This window comes from Sceloporus occidentalis, unplaced genomic scaffold (genome assembly GCF_023333645.1).
Source record: "Sceloporus occidentalis isolate IW3139 unplaced genomic scaffold, rSceOcc1.0.p SCAF_64, whole genome shotgun sequence".
Lineage (NCBI taxonomy): Eukaryota > Metazoa > Chordata > Lepidosauria > Squamata > Phrynosomatidae > Sceloporus > Sceloporus occidentalis.
Window position 1 is genome coordinate 3,588,210 of NW_028317044.1, and position 23,744 is coordinate 3,611,953.

The 23,744-nt window shown below is 43.5% G+C and overlaps 1 protein-coding gene across 5 annotated transcripts in view; it reads left to right on the top strand.

Moving 5' to 3' along the window:
- The window catches only part of LOC149287137 (CAP-Gly domain-containing linker protein 2-like), a 64,142-nt gene extending 49,196 nt beyond the window's left edge, over positions 1–14,946 (top strand). For 3 of the 5 annotated variants that reach the window (XM_089493396.1, XM_089493397.1, XM_089493398.1), the window contains 8 exons: positions 2,412–3,353; positions 5,404–5,461; positions 6,158–6,241; positions 7,330–7,486; positions 8,635–8,794; positions 10,888–11,073; positions 11,932–11,994; positions 13,904–14,946. In XM_089493396.1, coding sequence (XP_089349522.1) covers positions 2,412–3,353; positions 5,404–5,461; positions 6,158–6,241; positions 7,330–7,486; positions 8,635–8,794; positions 10,888–11,073; positions 11,932–11,994; positions 13,904–13,915 — 1,662 coding nt within the window. In that variant the 3' untranslated portion in view covers positions 13,916–14,946. Of the gene's footprint in view, positions 1–2,411; positions 3,354–5,403; positions 5,462–6,157; positions 6,242–7,329; positions 7,487–8,634; positions 8,795–10,887; positions 11,074–11,931; positions 11,995–13,903 lie in introns of those variants that run through there. The other 2 variants (XM_089493400.1, XM_089493399.1) reach the window with 2 other exon arrangements.
- The last annotated feature ends 8,798 nt before the right edge of the window (positions 14,947–23,744 follow it).

A 23,744-nucleotide genomic window follows, 5' to 3' on the forward strand; every position in this document is an offset into this window, starting at 1 on the left:
GTGGGTTTCCATGGCTGAACCATGATTCAAATCTTGGCTTCCAGAATCATAGTCCAATGCTTAAACTACATCACACTGGCTTCTGTAGAATCCTATAGTCCAAATGTGCATTCTCAAGGCTCATTGCACCAACTTGTGTTGTCATGGGGAAGAAGGTTGTCACTATCTGGGGAGAACCAGGGTGCCAGGTCAGCACCCCATATGGGGCCAGATTTGGTCCTTGAGTCTAGGCTTGGGCATCCTGCAGAATCCTATGTTGAAAAAAGTACTTCCCAAAGCTTGTATATTGATATATCTGCCATGGGCGTAACATCCTAGAACATCTGACAACCGTTTATGTTCATATCTGGTCTCAGAGAAAGCCAGAAGTGGCACTTTGCCCGCTTCCCCATGACTGTCCCTATTGTGAACCTTGAATGGGGACATGAAAGCATTCTTCCAACTCCCAAAGAGCTGTAACACATGGAGAAGAGGGCCCTCTGCTGCCGACCCAAAGGGCAGGCCTAGATTCAGTGGGCTAGGATTGCAAGTTGATAAGATTTTAGTTGAACTGTAGAAGGAACTATACCAAGACATAGCTGTGTTAGTCTGGAAAGTCAATGTGCAAAGGGCTCTTGTAGCATCATTGAGACTAACTGAAAGAGAGAAGTTGGCAGCATGAGCTTTCATAGACTTGACATGCATGCTGCCCCATGCATCTGAGGGAGTAGACTCAAGTCCATAATAGCTCATGCTACCAACTTCTCTCTCAATGTGCAAAGGCATCTTGTAGCACCTTTGAGTCTAACTGAAAGAGAGAAGTTGGCAGCATGTACTGTCATAAACTTGACATGCATGCTGCCCCATGCATCTGAGGAAGTAGACTCACGTCTACAAAAGCTCATGCTACCAACTTCTCTCAAAGGTGCTATGAGATCCCTTTGCTGTAGAAGGAACTGATAGCAGAAGCAATTTGAGAATGGGATCCGTTTCCTGGAGACGTGGGTGAGCTCTCCTTGGCTGGAGATCTTCACCGACCTGGATTTCTTACAACAAGAAAGGCTTTAAACCAAATGGCCTCCAGTGTCTCTCCAGCTGATTCTAAGCCCTGGACTTTTGATGGTGGCATTTAATGATGGATTTGATGGACCCGATTTGAGGTGCCCTCTTATTTGAACAGCCAGCCTTGGCCAGACTTCCTGCCTCTGAATGTACCAGCCCTTCCAATGCCTTCCATTGCTTCCCGCCATGATTTTGTGAGCCAGAAACGCCGCACCCCATCAGCCCAGCTGCTTCCAAGCCCATCATTAAACATTAACCATGGTCAGCGGTTTTGCTTTTACATCAAGCATCCTTCCCTCCTTATTCCTTTTAAACATGTTGCTGATGACTTCTGACTGGTTTTCCGAGGGTGGGTATTTTGTGGCGTGAAAGGGACGGGTTGGGTTTGGGGTATTTGTAAATTTCCTTTTACACCAGGGTAAGACCGTGACGTTCAAGGTGTCGTCAGCAATGAAATAATAGCAAATTGCAAAAGGAAATCTGTTGTTAATATGTTTTAAACATGTTATTATCATGGGTTCGGATAGCCCCCTACACACCTTGCAGTTCTTGGAATACAAGGACTTCGACCATGAGCTTCTGTGGCTCGATCCATCAGCCGTTCTGATCAGAAGGCAGTGTTTATAGCTGGGACAGGTCTACAGACAGAATACTCTCTGTGTGGCCAAATGTATAAAAACTTGGTCGCCTTCCAAAGTCTGGCTTGCGCATGCAGAAGAATGGCGGCCAGGACTTCGATGAGGATGAGTGGACAGTACTAACTCAGACAGGCCTGGGGCAGCCTTTCAGGGTGCCCCAAGTTCTCTCCCCTGTTTTGGTTTTTTAAACAGTGAAGAGCACTGTGTAAGTTTCAAAAGAGCAACAACTAGCCCAGTGGGGGAAGATTTTAGCCGCACGGTACTAGATTATTTACATATGGGGAATCCGAAGTGGTGCAATTCATTCTACCATTTCACAACTCTTACCGTCCCATTCTCAAGAGGACTTTTTCTTGCTAAACCAGATATAGGGTTGTGTGTTGCTTGTAGCAATTCCCCTGTTCCCTGACCTGTAGGACAATTGTGTTCCAAAAGATGCATTGTTGCACTTACTCTACACTAGTAGAGGTGCACTTAGAATATCTTGGGAGAGTTTCATGTACCTATATGAAAGATCTGCAATGTGTGGAGAAGCTTTAGAGTACCCTTCCCCAGCTCCCGATGATATTAGATACCAACTCCTGTCAGTCCCAGTCTGTACTGTCAATTACCAGGAAAGCTGGGATTTGTAATCCAGCAAAGGTTGTCCACCATATGAAGGACCTGATGAATGGAAATGCAAGAACTGACTTTGTGTATGTATTTGTGTGTGTGTGTGTGTGTGTATTTTAGCTGACCACTGTTGCAGAGAAGTCAAGAATTCGTCAGCTTGAGGAAGAGTTGTCCTTAACGCGAACTGAGGTGGAGGACCTGAGACAGTGTTTGAAGGCCTCCAATCAGCCAGAGTCTCCAGACCACAGCCTTGGCCTGCAAACCGAAGCCCTCCGTCTGCGGGATCAGCTGCTTTCGGCCAACAAGGAACACCAGAAAGAAAGCATCCAGCTGAAGGAGAAGCATGAGAGGACCCTGAAGAAGCATCAACAAGAGATTGAGAAGTTGAAAGCTCTCAATGACAAATACTCCCAAGAAATTGTGGACCTTAAGCATAAAGTCCAGCAGGCCACCAATGAGAATATGGGTCTAATGGACAACTGGAAGTCCAAGCTGGACACTTTGGCATCCGATCATCAAAAGTCACTAGAAGACCTCAAGGCTACCTTGAACACGGGGCCTGATACCCAGCACAAGGAGATTGTGGAGCTGAAAGCTGTGGTGGAGAGCATCAAGATGGAGCACCAGCTGGAGCTAGAAAACCTGAAAGCCAAGCATGACATTGAGATGGCCGTCCATGTGAAAGAGAAGGAAAGCCTGAAGTTGAAGCTGCAAGAAGCCAAGGATGAGGTGGAAGAAAACAACAACAACTGGAAGACGCAGCTGGAAACCAAGACCAACCAACACCTTGTTGAAATCCAGGCTCTCAAAGAGAAGTGCCGAGATGCAGATCTCCGTGTGCATGAGCTGGAGAAGCTGCATAGTGACTACAAAGATCAGGCACAAGCCATTGCTTTTTTGAAAGAGCAGGTATCTCTGGCTGAGAAAAAGATGCTGGACTATGAGACGCAGAAACCAGAGAGCCAGAGTAAACAAGAGATCCAGCGGTTGCAAGAAACAATTCTGGTGTTAGAAAACAAGTTGCAGTCTATGGAGCCACTTCATCCTTCTCAGCATGCCAATGTATGTGCAGAGCTTGGAAGCATTAATGTTAGTGCTAACACACGAAGCGTTGGCAGATTGAATTGTTAGTTACTTTTAAAAAAATCATTTGAAATTACTGAAATGTCAAAAATGACAAATGATAGTGATAGACATAGTAATCATTACTACAAAGAACACAAAAACAGTCACCCCAAGCCATTGTATTGGCACTGAGCAATTCGAATGACAGTTTTTCAAATCAATGCCTATTTTTAAAAGCAAACTGGAAGTAACCAATTATTTGTTAACCAATTATTTCAAAGCTCTATGTATGTGTTTGAGTTAAACGTTCTTGATCAATAGTTAATTTTTTTATCAGGAACCTGTAAGGTTTATTCATATGTCCGTCCAGATAGTTTTAAAAGTAACCTCCTGGATGAATGTACACAGTAGTAACATCTATTTAGCAGTTTAAGATTTTAGAGTTTAAGATGTTAGCTAGACCATTCTCCCCCCAAAACAGCCAACAACAAGCCATTTGGAAACCTCTCTGAATTAACACAAGCCAATGGACACAAGATGTACTTTAGGGTTTGGGTTTTGGCCCAGGCAAGCTCTTGGTGCCCCTTAGTTTCTGCTGTTTAACTAATGAATACATTGCCTTCTGTGGCACTTGGCTCATTGCAATGTTGCATAGGAAGAAACACGTTAGATCTTCACCCCCAGAAGGTTTACAATCTGTTTTAGATACTGAGAGTTTGCTTAAATGAATTAGGGAGATTTGGGGGCTGTGCACATCAGCATCTTTGGCCAGGTTGGGAGCAGAGTCGGGGGGTAGCACCTACATGACACATGTGCTGGCTCCACCCCCAGGCCGGCGTGACGTTGCACGCCACACCAAATGGCGCACATCATCACAGCACTCTTCTGGTCCTGAATCCACATGACGCAGCACTGCTGTAAAGCTGTGGCACCATGTCTATCTCACCTTTTGCAGGGTCTGGTTTGGAGGATGAGCATTAAGGCAAAATATGAGCCCGAAATATGAGCTGAGAATCTGCCCATACATGTACTCCTTTATATGAGCCATGCTAGCCATGTTGGCTAGGGGATTCTGGGCATGGGCGTCCAAAAACAGACCCTAAACAAACTGAGATATGTGCCTTAAGCAGATGACATAGTCAGTGACTTCACTTGTTTTTGGAAATATGAAGCGTCATGAAATCTTCCTGCAGTACAAGGAAAGCAACACTAATATACATTGGTAGCTATGTTTCCTATGTGTCTATGGCCTGTTCCAGACTGCCAAAATAAAGCTGCTTTGGGTCTCTTTGGAGGTATGCTGTTTAAATGATGCATGCATCCTAAGAATCCGGAAGCTGCACCAAAGCTGCCCTCCAGTGCTTAGGAATGGAGTGTGGCTTTGGCATGACCTCCGGACTCTTAGGACCCATGCATCATTTAAATAGCATACCTCCAAAGAGACCCAAAGCAGCTTTATTTTGGCAGTCTGCAACAGGCCTAAATCTAATATTTTGTAACTAATGTTTGCTGAATGGAGAATGTGGAGAAAAACTGGCATTGCTTAACATTCACCAGAAGTTACGATGAATGTACAAGAATTAACATCATCTATAGAAGAGTCACATATTGTCCAGCCCAGTCCTTCCCAACCTTTGGACCTCCAGATGTTTTGGACTCCAGCTTCCCGTAATTCCTGACTCTTGACCAAGTTGGCTGGGACTTTTGGGATCTGACATTCGAAACAAATGGAGGACCAAAGGTTGGGAATCGGCGGTCCGGACAACGTGCATAGTTTCCAAAGGATGTCAGAATGTGCAATATGTGCCACCATCAGAATGATGTTGCACACATTTCCGTCAGTATTCATGTATTTCAATTTGAGGAGTTTACCCATCCACTGGACGTTGTGCACATGGACTGGGCTATGTACGTCGTTCCCTCCTCTAAAGATAGCTATATTCTTTATAATGTCTAGTGAATGTACACATTGGCAGGTCATTCTGCACATTCCCCATACTGCTCGCATAAGCCGTATCGAGATAATCTATATATGTATGTATTGCAGATGATTGAAACAAATGACATTTCAGAAGAAAAGATCAAAATGAAGCAGACCATGGAAGGTAAAGTTGCACTGAATTCTGTATTCAAAATCCACTGCAGAATTTGGCACAGTGAATTCTGAAGTCTCATATTTGAACACCTGGGGCCCTTGCTTAAAACTGAACACTGACCTGGCTTGGATATAATGCTAAATCAGAATTAAATGCAATGTAAGTGAGCTGAGACTTGAGCCTTCTCCAGAGCTGGAGGAGTCCCTTCTTTGGATTACAGCTCCCAGAACCTTCTACCAGGTTGCCCAGAAGAGTAACTTTCCTTCAAACTAGGGCTTAAGACCCTGGCTTGTTTACCTAACGTACCCTCCAACATTGCAGAAATGAAAACATGTAGCCCAGGAACATCAGAAGACGGTTAAGATGGGAACAGTTATTAATGAGGAGGAACACAAACTTGAGTTTATGACCGTGCTTCTCCCATTCTCTTGCAAGCCATATGGGCCTCCCTGCAATGTCAGTTGCATCCCTTTCACTTTGGCCAAGGAGCCATGGTCAGCCTCCAGAATGGCTAAAAGCTTTGCTTGTGTTCATGGACCCTGCTTTGTTCAGGATTGTAAACCGTTCCGTCTCCAACCTCCTACCATTTCTTCAAGTGCCAAAGACATGGGGGTATAGGACTGAAACCCTGCACGTCCCCCCATGTGTGTTTTTAGCTCTCCATTTCTAAATGGTGATTGGACTGCCTGCTCTTCCTTCCTTCAGATCTTCAGGACAAGCTGAGTAAAAAGGACAAAGAGGTCTCGTCCCTGGTCTCCCAGACCGACACGCTAAGGACTCAAGTAAGTGGTAAGTTCCCTTAGAATTGCCTTAGACATAACCACAGATTGTTTTGGTGGGACCACATTCAGTCTATGAGAACCTGGAGTGTGTCCAGAGGAGGGCAGCCGAAATGGTGATGGGTCTGGAAACTATGCCCAGTGAGGAGAGACTTAGGGAGCTAGATATGTTTAGCCTGAAGAAGACATGGTTAAGAGGTGATATAATAGCTTTGTTTAAATATCTGAAAAGATGTCATATTGAGGATGGAACAAACTTGTTTTCTGCTGCTCCAGAGACTAGGATTCGGAACGGTGGATGCAAGCTCCAGGAAAAGAGATTCCACCTCAACATTAGGAGGAACCTCCTGACGGTAAGGAAGATGGATGGTGGAGTTTCTTTCTTTGGAGTGCTTTGTGAGTTCTTGCATGGCAAGGAGTTGGAATGGTTGGTCCTTGTGGTCTCTTCCATGTCTATGATTATATGATTATATGATCTATGATTCTGCTCTCTCAGCTTCAGAGGATCATAGAATCATAGAGTTGGAAGGAGACCTCAAGGGTTATCAAGTCTAACCCCTTGCCATGCAAGGATACACAATGAAAGCACCCCTGACAGATGACCATCCAACATTTAAAAACCTCCAGAGGAGGAGATTCCACCACGCTCTGAGGGAACATGTTCCGGGTCCTCTTCTCTGGAGCAGCAGAAAACAAGCTTGCTCCATCCTCAGTGTGACACCCCTTCGAATGCTTAAACAGGGCTATCCTATCATCTCTTAACCATCTTTTCTCCAGGCTAAACATACCCAGCTCCTCATAGGGCTTCATTGTTTCTAGACCCTCCTTTGGACACACTCCAGCTTCTCAACATCCTTTTTTTAATCGTGGCGCCCAGAACTGGACACAGTATTCCAGGTGAGGCCTGCCCAAAGCAGAACAAAAGTGGCACTATTTCTAGTCCGAAACAGTTGCTTTTCTAAACGCTGTGTAAACCAAGCCATTTCCAAGAAAGAAATAGTCATCTCTCTTTGTCTCGTAGAGCTCCCTTGGGGAACAAAATCTTGCTTTATCTGCTCTCTATGTGTGTTTTTTGTTCTTCTCCTTTTTGTCTGCCAGCATTGGAAAACAGATGCAGAAGCACTGAGAGGAAGGCAGATTCTCTATTGAAAGAGAAGAAAAGGCTGGAGGCGGAACTGGAGACGGTGTCCAGAAAAACACACGATGCCTCTGGTCAGCTGGTTCTGATCAGTCAGGAACTACTGAAGAAAGAAAGGTTGGCACCTTCTCCTCCTCCTCTCCACTCAGGTGTGGGAAATACCGAACAGGGCTGACAACAAGGACATAACTTATGTGTGCGATAGGGCCTTTTCTACATGCATATCATGTGGGTTAGGGATAGTGTAGGACATACATATAGCTCCAGCACCACTCCCTGGATGCCCAAGTGTGCAAACTTGGTAACTGATGGGGAAATATTGGCTAACAGTAGCATCACTTTACACTGTGCGGTTCAGTGGTGCACATAAACTAGTAGCCTACAGCATAAGAAAGGTGCTTTATTGTCATAAACCAGTGATGGTGAACCTTTTACAGACCGAGTGCCCAAACTCCAACCCAGACCCCACGTATTTATTGCCACGTTCCATGTCCCTCTGGCTTTCTAGTAAGAAACTCTGGCAAACTCTGTGCTGGGGAGATGGCACATGTGCCCACAGAGAGGGCTCTGAGTGCCACCTCTGGCACGCGTGCCATAGATTCGCCATCACTGGTCATAAACCAACTAAATGATTTAGAGGGGCATTGGGCAAATCGTCATCTTCGAGTTGAAAGCCCTAGCTCTAGATTTTCTGCATCAAGTGTGAGAGTGAAATACTGTATATACTCATGTATAAGTCTAGAAACTTTAGTCAAAAAACTGACCCCAAAAAACCCTGGGTCGACTTATCCAATGTAAGGACTGTACTTTAATTCTTATCGAAACAGGAACCATGCCCTGGTGAAAGGTGAGAGCGTAATCTCTCTTTGGAGCACCTAAAAGAAGCATCATCCCCCTCTACTATATCATCCATCCAGTCTTTAGGGTGAGCACAAATAGTTGTGCCTGTCAAAACTTTTAAAGATCTTTACTCCAGCCTTTACATCCTTTGTTCCATGCTGCTAAGTTTTACCCTCAACTTATCAAAATCCATAATTTTGGCCCTCGACTTATACATGGGGTTGACCTATAGTCGAGTATATACAGTAGATGACCTTAGAAGCACCTACTACCTGTCTTATTCAATGACAGAGAAAGGTTGCCTTGCTGGAAGTGAAGCTGCTGAGCCTTATTCAGGCAGGAACAATGATCCCAAAGAACCGCAAAGCATCAACAGAGCCTCAAAAAAACCTCTTTGTGAGATGTTCCCTCAACTCTCCTTCCAGAAACCTGAATGAGCTGCGGGCGTTGCTGATGGAAGCCAACCGGCACTCTCCTGGACCCGAGCGGGACTTGAGCCGCGAAGTGCACAAAGCCGAATGGAGGCAGAAAGAGCAGAAGCTCAAAGACGACATCAAGGGCCTAAGGGAAAAACTGATAGTCCTGGTGAGTGCAGGTCTGCTTGGAGAGCATGGGTTGCCTTGGTGCAGGTTGCACAGCAGTGCGTAGCGACATGCCTTTGCCGTGAAAGATCGAGTCACATGGGGCGATATGGAGATTTCGGTTACTCAAAAATGCATTTGGCAAAATTTACTTTAGCTGAGAATAGGAAGGAAAATGGTTATAAAATGCTTTACATGTGGCATCTAACACCCATGAAGTTATCATGATAGACTTTAGGGCTGAAGGGCGGGGTATAAATACCAATCATCATCATCATCTAAGATATATAACAATTCAAATATGGAAATGTAAAAAAAAGGATATTTCATAATACCATGTGTAGTGGAATTCTAACAGAGCTAGGAAGTATTGGAAAGGTATTCATATGACAATAACGGGAATCTTAGGCATACATTTTTGCATGAAGACTGAGCTATATCTACTAAATATAACACACATATAATAATAATAATAATAATAATAATAATAATAATAATAATAATTATTTATACCCTGCTCTTCAGCCAAGGCTAATGTTAATTAGACATTTCCCTGCCTTTAGGCTTACAATCTAAAAAGGACAAGACACAAAAGGAGAAGGGAATGACAGTAAGGAAAGGGAAAAGTCCAGCAGATCTTCTCTCCCTTGGAAAATGAGAAAAAGAGACAGAGAAGAAATAGCTTTTTGTGGGTTTTTCTGGCTATGTGACAATGTTCTAGAAGAGTTTATTCCTGACGTTTCATTGGCATCTGTGGCTGGCATCTTCAGAGAATGCTGGTATGGAAGAGAGTTAGGTGTGACGCTGGGTAGGGAGGAGTGATTTACATGTTGAGTCACACAGTATATATATATGTGTGTATACACACACACACACACACACACACACCACTTACTTCCATGCAGTATTCGCTGAAGATGCCAGCCACAGATGCTGGCAAAACATCAGGGATAAACTCTTCTAGGAAGATGTGAGCCACAGATGCTGGCGAAACATCAGGCATAAACTCTTCTAGAACATGGCCACATCGCCCGAAAACCCCACAAAAAACTATGGATGCCGTTCGTGAAATCCTCAACTTCACTGAGAAGGAATACTCAAAATTGGTATTATATATGCTACCGACTGCAAGGATGTTATATGCACAGAAATTGAAATCTTCCCAAACACCAGCAATAGAAAACTGGTTAAAGAGATGGACAGAAATGAGAAAGCTAGATAAACTTTCAAGAAGAATAAAGGAAGAACACAATACAGATAGAAGAGGATTGGGATTTAGTGGTAAAATATTGGAAAGGAAAAATGTGTAAAGGAAAAGGAAAAGATATACCCATAAAATAAAAGAAATTAGAATGGGACAAAAAAAAAAGATGAATATGGTAGCAATAATAAAGAAAAATATTCAAAATGAGCAAGAAAGAGAAGGTTTAAACAAAGAGGTTTTCTTCTTTGTTAGGAATTAAAAGACAGATATCTAAAGAAATAAGGACAATCCAAAAGATACGGTATAGAAGAATAAACTCTTCTATTGCAGGGGCAATAAAAAGAAAAGTAACCACACAGAAGAAAAGTGTTGATAGGGACCGAAAGTTGGAATATAGGTAGTAAATGTTGTATTTACATGTTTGTGTTGTGGTATATGAGGTTTGTGGTGTTGTTTGATTGTATTTTAGGCTGGGATCGCTGGATTAGCAGGGACACCCTTTCGTCATGTTTCTGCCTTCTCTCTGAATTTAGTTGCAATCCTAAGAGTAGCTGGGTGAAAAATGGACATTCTTCACCTTGATGTAATGCATAAAGCTTTCAGAATAGAAGCTTTGAGAAGGTTCAGGATTAGAAAGTATGAGATTTTAATTGAAGTTAATAAGGAGAATAGTGAAATGTGTTGAATTATATTGATCAATCCGTAGAGAGATCTTGGTGCACCTTTGAGACTGACTGAAATAAAGAAGTTGGGCGCATGAGCTTTTGCAGACTTCAGTCTACTTCCTCAGATGTCAACGAAAACTCAAGTTGCCAACTTCTTGTTGCTTTTGCACATTTTAGTTCTTCTGCTAAATACTAGTTGTGGGTTTTCTTACCAATGTCACTGTCAAGGATAAAGAGAAAGGTGTAACGGACCAGCGGCGCTACTCCCTGATCGATCCTTCGTCGGAGTCAGAGGTCCTGCGGTTACAGCATCGCCTGGTCAGCACCGAGGATGTCTTGAGGAACGCCTTGGAGCAGGGCCAGCAGATGGAAAAGCTCATGGAGGCAATGAGGACTTGTTCGGAAAAAGCACAGGTAGGCATGCCAGAGTTGTGTAGATCTTATAGAACCATAGAGTTGGAAAGGACCACAAGGGCCTTCCAGCCCAAGCCCCTGCCATGCAGGAACTCTCAGATAAAGGCAAGACTTCTTACCGCTGTGTGAATTCTTATTGTTATAGCAATGAGAGTCTTGAATTGTCTGCCGCCCTTGCCTCTTGGAGTCTGAATGCTTGGTTTTGCGGTTAGTTATCTGCTATTGATTTGGGTTATTTCCCCTGAATCAGCTCGGAAGGGAGGAATCTGTTATCTTCCTTCCTTCCAACCACTGACTCCCTCGTCTCTCTGCGTTTCATTTTCCAGCCAGCCAGAAGCTTTAGCATCTCACTAGTCACTTCTTCCTCTTCACACTAAATCTATACAGATCGACTTAATTCTAAATGCCTCCCCGAACTGGAAACCTCAGGATGCCGTAGGATGGCGCTGTGATAGTTAAAGTGGTATCAAAGTGCTGTTATGGTGCAGTGCAGATACATTCCTAGGGGATACTAAAAAGTAACTTTCCCATTTAAAACCTCAGATAGTTCTTTAAACAGGGCCTCCCCACACCTAGTTTATTTCCTCCCTTTGCCCTCCTTCTCCTCGTAACACTGAAACTTTCCTTTCGTTTATGTCGTTTAATGGCTTTTCTTTCCAGTTACTCCCTCTCTTTTTGCTTTGCATAAAATTGCTCATTGTTCAGCTACTCAATCAATCAATCAAGTAAAATGCAATTGTTGATACAAAACCAGAGATGATCCCTTCCATCTGACATCAGTTGTTCCATCTGTTTTAATGACTTCTGATCACAGTGAATGCATAAGTCATCAGTCACAAGCAGCTCTTTCTATTCTAGACCATTGGTAACTCCGGATCTGCGAATGGGATCCATCAACAGGATAAATCTCATAAGCAAGAGGTTGGTGACGTTTAAAGCTTTGCTCTTCTGGTGGTGTTTCTGGACATGTAAACAAGGAATGGATGAGATGCAACGCTTGGGTGTAATAACATCAGCGAATGAGGGACGATAGCTCCAATCTCAGTGAGACTGGGGATCCAAGTTTGCACAGAGCTAGCCAAGGTGTTGGATTTCTTTTGGAAGTCAGGGTTCAGCGCTGTGGATAACTGCTTCAGACTAAAACCCAGAGCAGATTCAATGTGTAATGTGGAAAAACTGTATGGCAGACTTAGGGTTAGGGTTAGGGGTTAGGGCTAGGGCTAGGGTTAGGGCTAGGGCTAGGGTTAGGGTTAGGGCTAGGGTTAGGGCTAGGGTTAGGGCTAGGGCTAGGGTTAGGGCTAGGGTTAGGGTTAGGGTTAGAGCTAGGGTTAGGGTAACAACAGCGAGAATTACATTTGCAAAGATGTGGGAAAAGGAGGAAATCCCCAAAGTCGGAGATTGGCTAATTGAAAGTATATGAAGTGACGGTGTTAGACAAGCTAAGCTTTAGTTTCAAAGATAAGTCTTTCATAAGAGAATGGAGTATATATTGATGGAATATTTAAAAAAAAAACAAGTGGGGAGAGACAGAGGAAACAAAGTTTTCATTTAAGAAAAAGAATTAGAAATAATTAATTGGATTGGAATGCCAACAGCAGCTGGAAACGCAATGAATGCAATTACATATATGCGGACATACGGATAAAATGAGAAATATGAAATGTACGGAAGAACATTTTGGCCTGTCTGTACGGGCTCTTGCTAACTAAATCTGAAATGTATTAAGCCCCATGCAGTTAAGACAGCTTGGCTATTGACTTCCAAGGGCTGGGGAACTTGAGATGTTGTTGGACTCCAACTTCCATCAGCTCCTGCCAGGATAGACAGTGGCAGGGGTAAGAAAAGTTGTAGCCAGACAACTTCAGTAGGAGCACAAGTTTCTTATCTCTGCTGTAAGATGGCATCAGGCTTACTAGAGCAATACAAGGGCTGTTTTTAGAGGTGTAGGAATTGATTTAGATGCGATTTGTCTTCAGGAGAATCTTGATTTTTTTCTTACTTTGTTATTTATTTTGCAAACCACTGCATTAGTATCCATATAGTCATCTGAGGAAGTAGAGTGAAGTCTACAAACCCCATGCTGTCAACTTCTTTCTTTCAGTTAGATGCTACAATATTACTCTACATACTGATTCTACAGACTAACATGGCTATACAGTGGTACCTCGGGATACGAAATACCCAGGTTACGAAATTTTCAGGATACGAAAAAAACCCATAGGAAATTATTGTTCCGGGTTAAGAAAGTTTTTTCGGGTTACGAAAAAACTTTTGGTGCTTTTCTGCGCGATTTCACACGGAATCGCGGCTTTTCCCCATTAGCGCCTATGGGAATTCGGCTTGCGAAAGCCTTTCGGGTTACGAAATTGACAGCGGAACGAATTAATTTCGTAACCCGAGGCACCACTGTATCTTTGAATTCTACCTCTGCATTAGTACAGTGGGTCCTTGTCATCCGCTGGGGTTTGGTTCGAGAAACCCCCGCGGATCACAAAATCCGTGGATACTCAAGTCCCATTAAATACAATGGCACAGCAAAATGGTGTCCCTTATATAAAATGGAAAATCAAGGTTTGCTATTTGGAATTTATAACTTTTTTGAATACTTTCAATCCGTGGATTAAAAAATCTGTGGATTAAAAAATCCGTGGATAAGGAGGGCCGACTGTAGTAGCAATAACAATATAGTTCTCAGAAGTCCTATCCTATTAGATAGAATTCTGATTCTGGTTAATGGGATATATAAAGTTGTCCTGGGGCAAGGGAAACCTATTTGGATCATTCAATTAAATTATAAGAGCGATACTCATCACAATCTTCTTTCTTACAGGAGAAGCACTGATGAAGGAGAAAAGGTGGAGAGGACTCTGATGATAGGATTTGCTTGTCAGAAAAAGGCCAGACAAGGGATGCCTCCCTCTGTTTCGTCCCAGACCCCAATTTAAGTGCCACCTAAAAATGTTTTGGCTCGATGAACACTAAAGGAGATGGTTCTCCCCAACTTTCCCCGCTGTGCCTGGCTCACGAAGAAAGCGGTACAAGAGTCGTATGCTTGTAGTTGAAATTTCTTCGCCACCATTTGCAGCGTCCAGTGGCCGTAACGATAACGTGGGTTACGTTTTGCCAAGGGTTTTTTGTGTGGCGATGAGGGGTGTTGTCCTCATATATTGGCTGGTAGAAATGTGCCATCGCAGTGTCCTTACATTTTTGTTTTCCTTAGCAAATTCCCAAGACTCTCAGCCCAGGGAGTTTGCACATGATGTTGGAACATCTCCCTCTGGATCCTGATGGATGTTCATTTCTTTCCCCCTCTCCCATATTTGATGCGCCTGCAAAATGGCAATGGCCAACGGGGGACAAAATGTCAACTGGAACATAATCTATTCCCTATATAAAAGACTCCCGAGGTCCAGAACATGGAGACTGCGCGTAATCTTATTCATGTAACGGAATACAAATGTTGAGGTGGACTTTTAACTTATTTTATCTTGGGTAGTTATTGAGTCGTTTGAGTTGTTCGGAGCTGATGATATCTCTTGTCTCTTCGGAGAGATCTCTGCTTTAACCCACATCTGAAGTCTGAAACAAGAGCCAAGCTTGACGTTGTTAGAAGGATGGGATCTTCCGTGTCTTCCTTTCCCTGTGGCTTTCATCAAGCGTGCATCTGAAGTTGTGTAACATTTTTTCCCTATAGCCCAAGGGTTAATTTTTCTAGCCAGTTTTACACATGCATTAGAATTGAGACTGTCTCCTTCGCCTCCAAAAGCTGTGCTACTTTTAGGCTTCAGCTGTGACTTGGTGCATTCAGGGGTTCGGCCAAAAAGTAAAAAATGGCCTGTTCCAGACTGCCAAAATAAAGCTGCTTGGGGTCTCTTTGGAGGTATGCTGTTTAAATGACGCATGGGTCCTAAGAGTCCGGAGGTCGCGCCAAAGCCACACTCCATTCCTAAACACTGGAGTGCAGCTTTGGTGCAGCTTCCGGACTCTTAGGACCCATGCATCATTTAAACAGCATACCTCCAATGAGACCCCAAGCAGCTTTATTTTGGCAGTCTGGAACAGGCCAATGAAAATCTCCTTGTGTGCAGAAAGCTAACATGTGAAGTGGAAAAGGATCAACATAGTCTTCTCCTGGCAGTGTGTTTTTTCTATATGCATCATGGTTTAGCAGCATGGGTCTGAGATCAGAAACCAGTGGCCTTGCTGATGTTGCTGACTGACCATATTGGCAAGTGCTTATGGAAGATGGACTTCGGCAACATCTGAGGGGCTACAGAATCCTTATCTTGGCTCTCGACAAAGCATCACCATTGGTCTTGTCTGCATAAACCTACAAGATTGATCGAGAGCTGGGGGGGGGGGGAAGCACTTGTTTTTGAACTATAAGTACCAGAATCCTAGGTTGTCTGGGGGATTTAGGGAGCTGTAGTCGGAAAAGGTGACTACATAAATCATAAGAGTATGTTTGTTCTAATATATGAATGGAGAGAGAGTGTAGCTGTGTGGGTTTCTCCCTCATCATGTTTGTCCTTCGTTCCCAAATGTTTCTCGTTTTTCCTGGCAAAGAGATCTGAAGCGCAGGGTTAGGAAAAAGTATGCTAGGAAGTGGTACTGAGCAGAACAGAACTCTGGACTGAAACTAAGGAGAAAGAGACTTGAGAGAGAGAGACTCACCATCACCTGGTGAACATGACTTGAACGCGGATCCTCCAGCTTGCCAAAACGTATTTGAGTGAATGCTTCCCCTGGCTCCCCAATGCGCATATGTTTCCTAGGAAGGTGGCTGCTGTGGGGCTCTCTCGCCGGCAAGGTCGCAAATTTGATGTGGGTTTTCACCTGAATTTTAATGCGCTGGATGTATTTTGGAAACGGCGTTCAGCTCTTTGAATCGCTCCTTTAGAAACGAGATCAAAATCTGCAGTGCATCTACCACCCCTGACATGGAAGCCACTTGCAGAAAGCCCATCTCACTTTGCTACCGTGCGACATTAGAACGGGAATACAAATAGACATAGGACCAATGCAAGGGAAGAGTTATGTGACCCGTTGGTCTAAGGATGGTGCTGGGATGTCCAAAAAAATGAGGGGCTTGTAGGGGCAACCCCATGATTCTTCTTCCCTTTATGGCTTCTCAAAGTAATTACAAGCGGAGCCCACATTTTAAGAAAGTCTGAGGTAGGATCATAGCCAGGTTGCTGGTGCCATCTGGATGCAGATGCTTCCTTCTCTTCGCACTGAACAGTTGTGATAGATTTGGATCCTCTCAATCTTGCCAGAGGCACGCAGAACAGTTGCTGCATTTTTCTACCCAATATTTGCCCTACTTTGGTTTTTCTGGTCATGCCAGACAACTAGAACAACTTGGACTTGGATTTTGTTTATGCCTTCTGGATGACGCCCAAGCCCTCCCTGTTGTCCACTATGTACCTCTTCCTGATCTTAGCAGAAGGCCAAAGGAAAAGGCTGCTTAGAGTTGCAAAACCCTGGAGGGCTCAGAGTGAACAACCTACTCTGATGATATTAGGAATTCAAGTTCATCCTTCCCTCTCCATTCATTTCCTCCAATGGTCGTGGGAGCATCCCATGTTCGAGTCTAATCCATCTGTGGCTTTCACCGCCAATCTTTCAGTGATGGCCAACCCATCGAGGTCAAAGCAATAGCTGCATCCTGATCACTGTCATCCCTATGGTCCTCCTTCAACATTTCTTACGGACACTTCTTTCATAGTATTATTGGGTTTCCGTAGCAAAAATAAAGAAGCTTTGCCAGTGTATGCATGGAGTGTTACAAAGAGAAGGGAAGGGGAACACTACCCACTCACTGAACATCTTTGTTTCCATCCTCTGCTTTTAATGCGCTATGTATCCTCATCAGACCTTTCCACAACGGAGATGGCTGAAGGAATAACTGATGGGCAATACCTTGCCTGTTGGAAAATGGCAATGATGGTAGTTGAAGACCTTTTCTATCGTCTTTTCTTTTCCCCGGACCCATCCATACCTCAGTGGTTAAGAAACTGGTCAACAGCAGGTGAAATATGGAAGCAGACAATGGCCTTTGAGTGGCGCTCTGACAATGCGCTGCATTGGTGGTGTGTCAGGTCTTATCCTTCTTTTGCTTTGATCGAATATACCTCGATTTGTGAGTGGGTGGATACAGCTGCAAATGTTCAGTTCTTCCCCACCATCCTCCTTTTCGTTAATATCCTTTCGTGATGCTTTTCCAATGGCCTTAAAGCCACAAGGTCTCTTTGAGCATTAATTCCAAATATGTCCCATGTATTTTGAATGTGTCATTCTTCCTAGCAACAACTATTGTTGTCCAGAGAGCTGGGATTCGGGGGAGCAAGCTGCATGTTGTGGAGTGCAACACATTTGCTCCCACTTGGATCCTCCTAAGCGGAACTTGCTGGTATCCTGGCTTGTTGCACTCTTTACAAGCCAAGACTGCAAACCAGGTTTCACCTTAGCTGAGCCCCTATACATACAGCCAAAATAAAGCTGCTTTGAGTCACTTTGGAGGCATGGTGTTTCAATGATGCATGCGTCCTAAGAGTCTGGAAGCTGCATCAAAGCTGCACTCCAGTCTTTAGGACTGGAGCATGGCTTTTGGTGCGGCTTCTGGACTCTTAGGACGCATGTGTCATTTAAACAGCATACCTCCAAAGTGACTCGAAGCAGCTTTATTTTGGCTGTCAGTATAGTGGCTTGGGAAGAAAAGCATCTCCTTAGTTTGGAGGTCACGATAAGCTTTCTGCTCCTGGTTGGTTCAGCTAGCAGGAGGGACTGAATGGAAGTGAATGGTCTTACTCACTCACTATGCATCTCCTTCATGATACGTATGGCACCGCTAGACTCTTCCTTGCTGTTTGGCGTAAATGAAAGATTACAGTGGGTCCGATGATATTTATTATCTATAGTCTTGTGCTTGTCTGCTCATGTTGGTCTCTCTTCTTAGGGGTAGTGGCAGAATTTATCCATTTTGGGGATTAAGCGCTGGAAAACGTTTTCCCAACCATTCGCATGGGTGGCATCGCATTACAAAGGGACTTTTCATATGTGCCAGTACTAGGTCTGTCTGCTTTCTTCAGAAAGTAAGGGACTGAATAAAAATGGACCACACGGGAGGAACAGAATCTATAATGGGATATGTATATGATTTATAGTCTACCCATTGTGCTCTTTAATCTAGACAAGGCTTAGAGGGATGAAAGAAAGAAGACTGAATGGTGGTCTACAGGAGATGCTTCCTCACACTGCCAAAAAACCCCAAAACCTAGAGGCCAAAATTGCTTAGGCACCAAGAGAACCTGGCAATTGTTTAGGTTTGGTGTGTTTCTGCTATGTTTAGGCACAAATAAACGGTACGCTTCTGGAGCACCATCACATTGGGCCACACAGCCTGCAAACGGATAGCCAGAACCACAGGTCTTTGCATTCGCTCTTTGGGTTTCCAAGCAACTATATGCATGCCAGTTTCACAGAGGCAAAAGAAAAACCCAAGGTACCCACGCAAGTCTTAATGGGGATCGGTCCAGCAATTCAGCACTTAATCTTGTACAGAACTATTACTCCACTAAACAATCCAACTCCGCTTAATGGACCTCTGTACAGGACTAGAACCAGTACTAGATGTAATGAACATGGATAACCTTTTACCCAAGTGGTATGTATTCCAGTTTTGTAGTTTTTAGTCACTTTTTTGGCTATCCAATTTTGTTAGATAAAGGAGATCGGTTTGACAGCTAATGTCTATTTTTGTTATCAGCTTTTTTTTGTTTTGTTTGTTCGTTCATTTCCTCTGTACAAAATCTTTACAGACGGGAGTCTATTATGTGTAATTACATCTACAGAGTATGTATTCATGTATCACAGGCCTTAAGACTGGCTTGGTAAAGTGTGATGAGCTCATATTAAACCAATAAAACTTGTGGCAGAAGAGAAGCGCCCATGTTTTCTTTTTGTCCCACCTCTAGCTCAAGGAGTTAAAGCGGCAGAGACTTGAGGATACAGGCAAAACTCTGAAAAGCAAGGATGTGTGTATGTATTTGTGTGTGTGTATGTATTTATGTGTGTGTGTGTACACATATGTTGAGTCAAGTGTTAAAGCAAAGACTTAAAGATGTGTATTTCATCCTCTTTACTACTATAGTGGGCCCTTGGTATCTGCTGGGGTTTGGTTCCTCCATAAGCACCAAAATTCATGGATGCCCAAGGCCTGTTCCAGACTGCCAAAATAAAGCTGCTTTGGGTCTCTTTGGAGGTATGCTCTTTAAATGACGCATGGGTCCTAAGGCCTGTTCCAGACTGCCAAAATAAAGCTGCTTTGGGTCTCTTTGGAGGTATGCTCTTTAAATGACGCATGGGTCCTAAGGCCTGTTCGAGACTGCCAAAATAAAGCTGCTTCGGGTCTCTTTGGAGGTATGCTATTTAAATGATGCATGGGTCCTAAGAGTCCGGAGGTCGCGCCAAAGCCACACTCCATTCCTAAGCACTGGAGGGCAGCTTTGGTGCAGCTTTTGGATTCTTAGGATGCATGCATCATTTAAACAGCATGCCTCCAAAGAGACCCAAAGCAGCTTTATTTTGGCAGTCTGTAACAAGCCCAAGTCTCATTAAATACAGTGGCATAGTACAATAGTGTCCATTATATAAAATGGCAAAATCAAGGTGTGCTTATTGGAATTGGTGTAGTTTTTAAATACTTCCAAGCCGTAAATGGTTGAAGCTGTGCATACAGATCACCAGCTTTTATCAGGAGAGGGATGACATTGTTTTAACATTTACAAGGAAACCAATGTTACTGGATTGTTTAACTTGGTTAAAAAGAAACCATTTTGAAGCACACACACACACACGCAAAAAGTTGTTATATCATCTTGCTGGATGTTGACAAGATATTGCAAAGGTTTCAGTCTTGCTTTAGTACCAGGCTGCAAGACTCAGGGTCAGGAGTGATGAAGAATTTTGCAACTGTTATGTATATTGATGGGAAAGTGATTTTTCCACACCGAAGAGCATTTCCAGGCAGACTGCCAGCTCTTTATCTTTTGCTGCCCTTTTATAAGTACTGTAGTCTGGCAGGCAAATCATAAACACCAGCATCCAAGCAGCGGAAAGCTCAAAATTAACTTCTATTAAGCTTTCGACCTCGCAGCCTGTTACTGTAACTAAAACAAAGCATAAGAAGGTGAAATCACATCTGCCCTTCTCCATTCTCTCCCTTGTACTGATACTGAACATCTCAGGATGCAAAACCTGGATTTAGTTGTTTGTAGCGGGCAGGCCACATTTTCTGATGACAATAAATTGTTTTGCACCCTAACAGTAGGAGACTGTAAAGAGTCCTAAAAGGATCTCTGTAGACCGGAGGAATAGGTTTTAAGTTGGTAACGAAAGGGCCCATACAGACAGGCCAAAATAAAGCTGTTCGGGTCACTCTGGAGGTATGCTATTTAGATGATGCATGCATCCTAAGATGATGCATGCATCCTAAGAAGTATGCTATTTAGATGATGCATGTGTCCTAAGAGGTATGGTATTTAGATGATGCATGTGTCCTTAGGACTGGAGCATGGCTTTGGTGCGGCTTCCAACCGCTTAGGATGCTTAGCATCATTTAAACAGCATACCTCCAACGTGACTTGAAGCATCTTTATTTTGGCCTCTCTGTTCAGGTCCTAAAAATTCCTAGAAAAGAAAGGTGATACTGGGGTTAAAAAAATATATTCACATATACATTGATGGGATGTCTACTTTCAGCAACTGACCAAGAGACGTAGGACCATGGTTGATGTTACCTCTAAAATGTCAACCCCGTGTAAAAGATGAACACGAAATCTAATTGGGCATATTTAGAAAAATGAATTCAAAGAACGAAGACCACATATAAATAAAATGGGAAATATTTCTTTGGGGGTAATTCAGTTTTCCAGTGTTTCCCAGTTCTGAATCGAACAGGAATGGCACATTTCCCCCAGCACTGTTTACATCTGGTTTTAAAAAGACATGGAAGTTGCAATCCGGCCCAAGATTTCCTTAACTCTGCTTTAAAAAGAAAACGTCAAACTTTGTTGACAGCTCCTTTAAAAGCTGCATCGATAGCACAACCTTCTCTCTTTGTATTTTCCTGCCTTGCCAGCCAGGAGCTTATTAATCATTAGTTAGAAGTATTATTTGCCAACTAATTACAAATCCATTTAACGGTTGCATGGTCTAACCCACATTTTACTAGCATGTTTGCAGGAATATCATGGGGGACCTTGTCATGGGAGAGTCCAGCAACCCAAAAGCTGCAGGAACAGCTCCTCTTGTGGCTCGTGTTTTTAAACTTTGCATTGGGCATGCAAAATTCCCTCTGATTCAATCCTGACGCCAAGCACCCCGTCAATATTTTTATGCCAATGCTGTTCAGATTTACCCTTAGGTGGCACTGTGGTCCTAACACAGAGAAAACCCATGGCTTCGGTTTGGCTCAAGGCACCTTTCCTGGAATTAACCTATGACCATTGTCTATGACTAGTTCTGTCTGGCCCTCTCAAATTATTAAGATGTCAAATATTTATACCTCCTACTCCAGCAAACCTATTGACTACCCAGTTTCTCTCACCAAAGGATGGCTTTGGCCTGTTCCAGACTGCCAAAATAAAGCTGCTCTGGGTCTCTTTGGAGGCATGCTGTTTAAATGATGCATGCACCCTGGGAGTCCGGAGGTGGCACCAAAGCTGCCCTCCAGTGCTTAGGAATGGAGTGTGGCTTTGGCACGACCTCCGGACTCTTAGGACCGATGCATCATTTAAATAGCATACCTCCAAAGAGACCCTAAGCAGCTTTATTTTGTCAGTCTCTAACAGGCCTTTTATTTCTCAGAAGGTTGAACGGTTATGAACGTTCCTTTGGGATATGTTGCACCCAGTCTCCATAACCTGAGTCCCATATTGGATTGCTAAAAGAACCCATATTCTGAATTAAGCGAGTTGTGCGTTTGATCCCAGGGGTTCCAAGGTTGACTCGGGCTTCCATCCTTTCGTAGGTCGGTCAAATGAGTTCCCAGCTTGTTGGGGGCAATTGGCTTACAGATTGTAAACCGCTTCGAGAGTGCTGAGTTCACTGATAAACGGTATAGAAATGTAAAGGCTATTGCTATTGCTGTGTATCCAAAGTGGTGAGAAGCACACACTGTGTATGTGGCATAAAAATGTACACGCTATCGCAATGGAACACAAAGCAGGAATGGAGAACCAGCCCTCGCCAGGGCAAGGAAGCTCACTGTGAAGCAGTACAGAAATGAAATGCTACTGATATTAAAACAGAAACAAGAACGTGCACCTATTTTTGGATCCAATCCATCAATCAAACGCAACTGAGATGGAAGATGTGACTCAGTTCTGCGCCAGCAAAAAGAACGGCGGCTTAGAGATGTGTGTGCTTAAGTTCTTGGTTGGCTGGTGTCTGGGTGGGTTGGGTGGAGGAGACGCAAATATGGGGTGGGGAAATCAAAAATGAAAGAAACCCAATCGTAGTGATAAAAATATATATACTTGTCCCTTCATAGTTGCTAGGGTTTTGGGCACGAGACCCCTGTGAATAAGGAAAAACCGCAAATAACAAAAACACCATGTTTTTACCTGAGAGGACACGTCTCTAGGAATCTCTTGGTCCTCCAGTGCAACTCTGTGGTCAACGTCCGACAGACACTGACCATAGAACTGCGCCGGAGGAGCTACAAAGGCCTAGTAGAGTATTCTCTCTAGGAATCTCTAGGCTTTTCAGTGCATCGTTTAGTTAAAGTTGACCATAGAGTTGCACTGGAAGACCTAGATATTCCTAGAAAGAACATATTAATCAAATCTGTGAATAATCAAAGCTGCAAATATCAAAGCCGCAAATATGGAGGGATCATAGAATCATAGAATTGTACAGTTGGACGAAACCACAAGGGCCATCCAGTCCAACCCTCTGCCATGCACATGAGTGCACATATAATGCAGTAATATAAGCTTTGGGGAGAGAGGATAAAGCAACCATAATATACCAATGTTTTGACATCTGCACTGATTTCCAGTCTGTTTCCAGCCCCAAACCGAAAGTATTGGTAAATATGAAGAGATAGCTGTGTTGGCCACTTAACAAATACAAACAAAAATCCATCCGTGATCCCTTTACTGGCCAACCGAAATGCACAATATGCTTGTTGCAAGCTTTCGAAGTTGGTGTTTGAGAACTGACTATTGGAAGAATTGTCCCCTCCCATATACATCAGCTGTAATCCTACGATCTTCAGAAATCCTTGTTCATCAGTGCAAAATCACCTGCTAAAAAATGGTTTATATAAAGCCCTAAACTAGTTGTGGCAATCAGCCACTCTTTCTGTAGGAGTTCTAGGGCCCTTTCATACTATGCAACTATAGCACTTGGACAACACTAACACTGCGACTCCGTGCCATGAAATCATCAGATTTGCAGTTTAGGAAGGGGTGCTTTAAAATCCTCAGCCAGAAAGCTCTAGTGGCCCTGCAGCCTACAGATCCCAGGATCCTATACAATGATGGATCCACAGCATCAAAGTGGAATCATAGTGCTATAATTGTGTAATTGTGAAAGGGCTCCTAGTCTAGCGACTCACAGCGGACCATGAGTTGTCCATTCTGAGACAGACCAATTAGAATTTG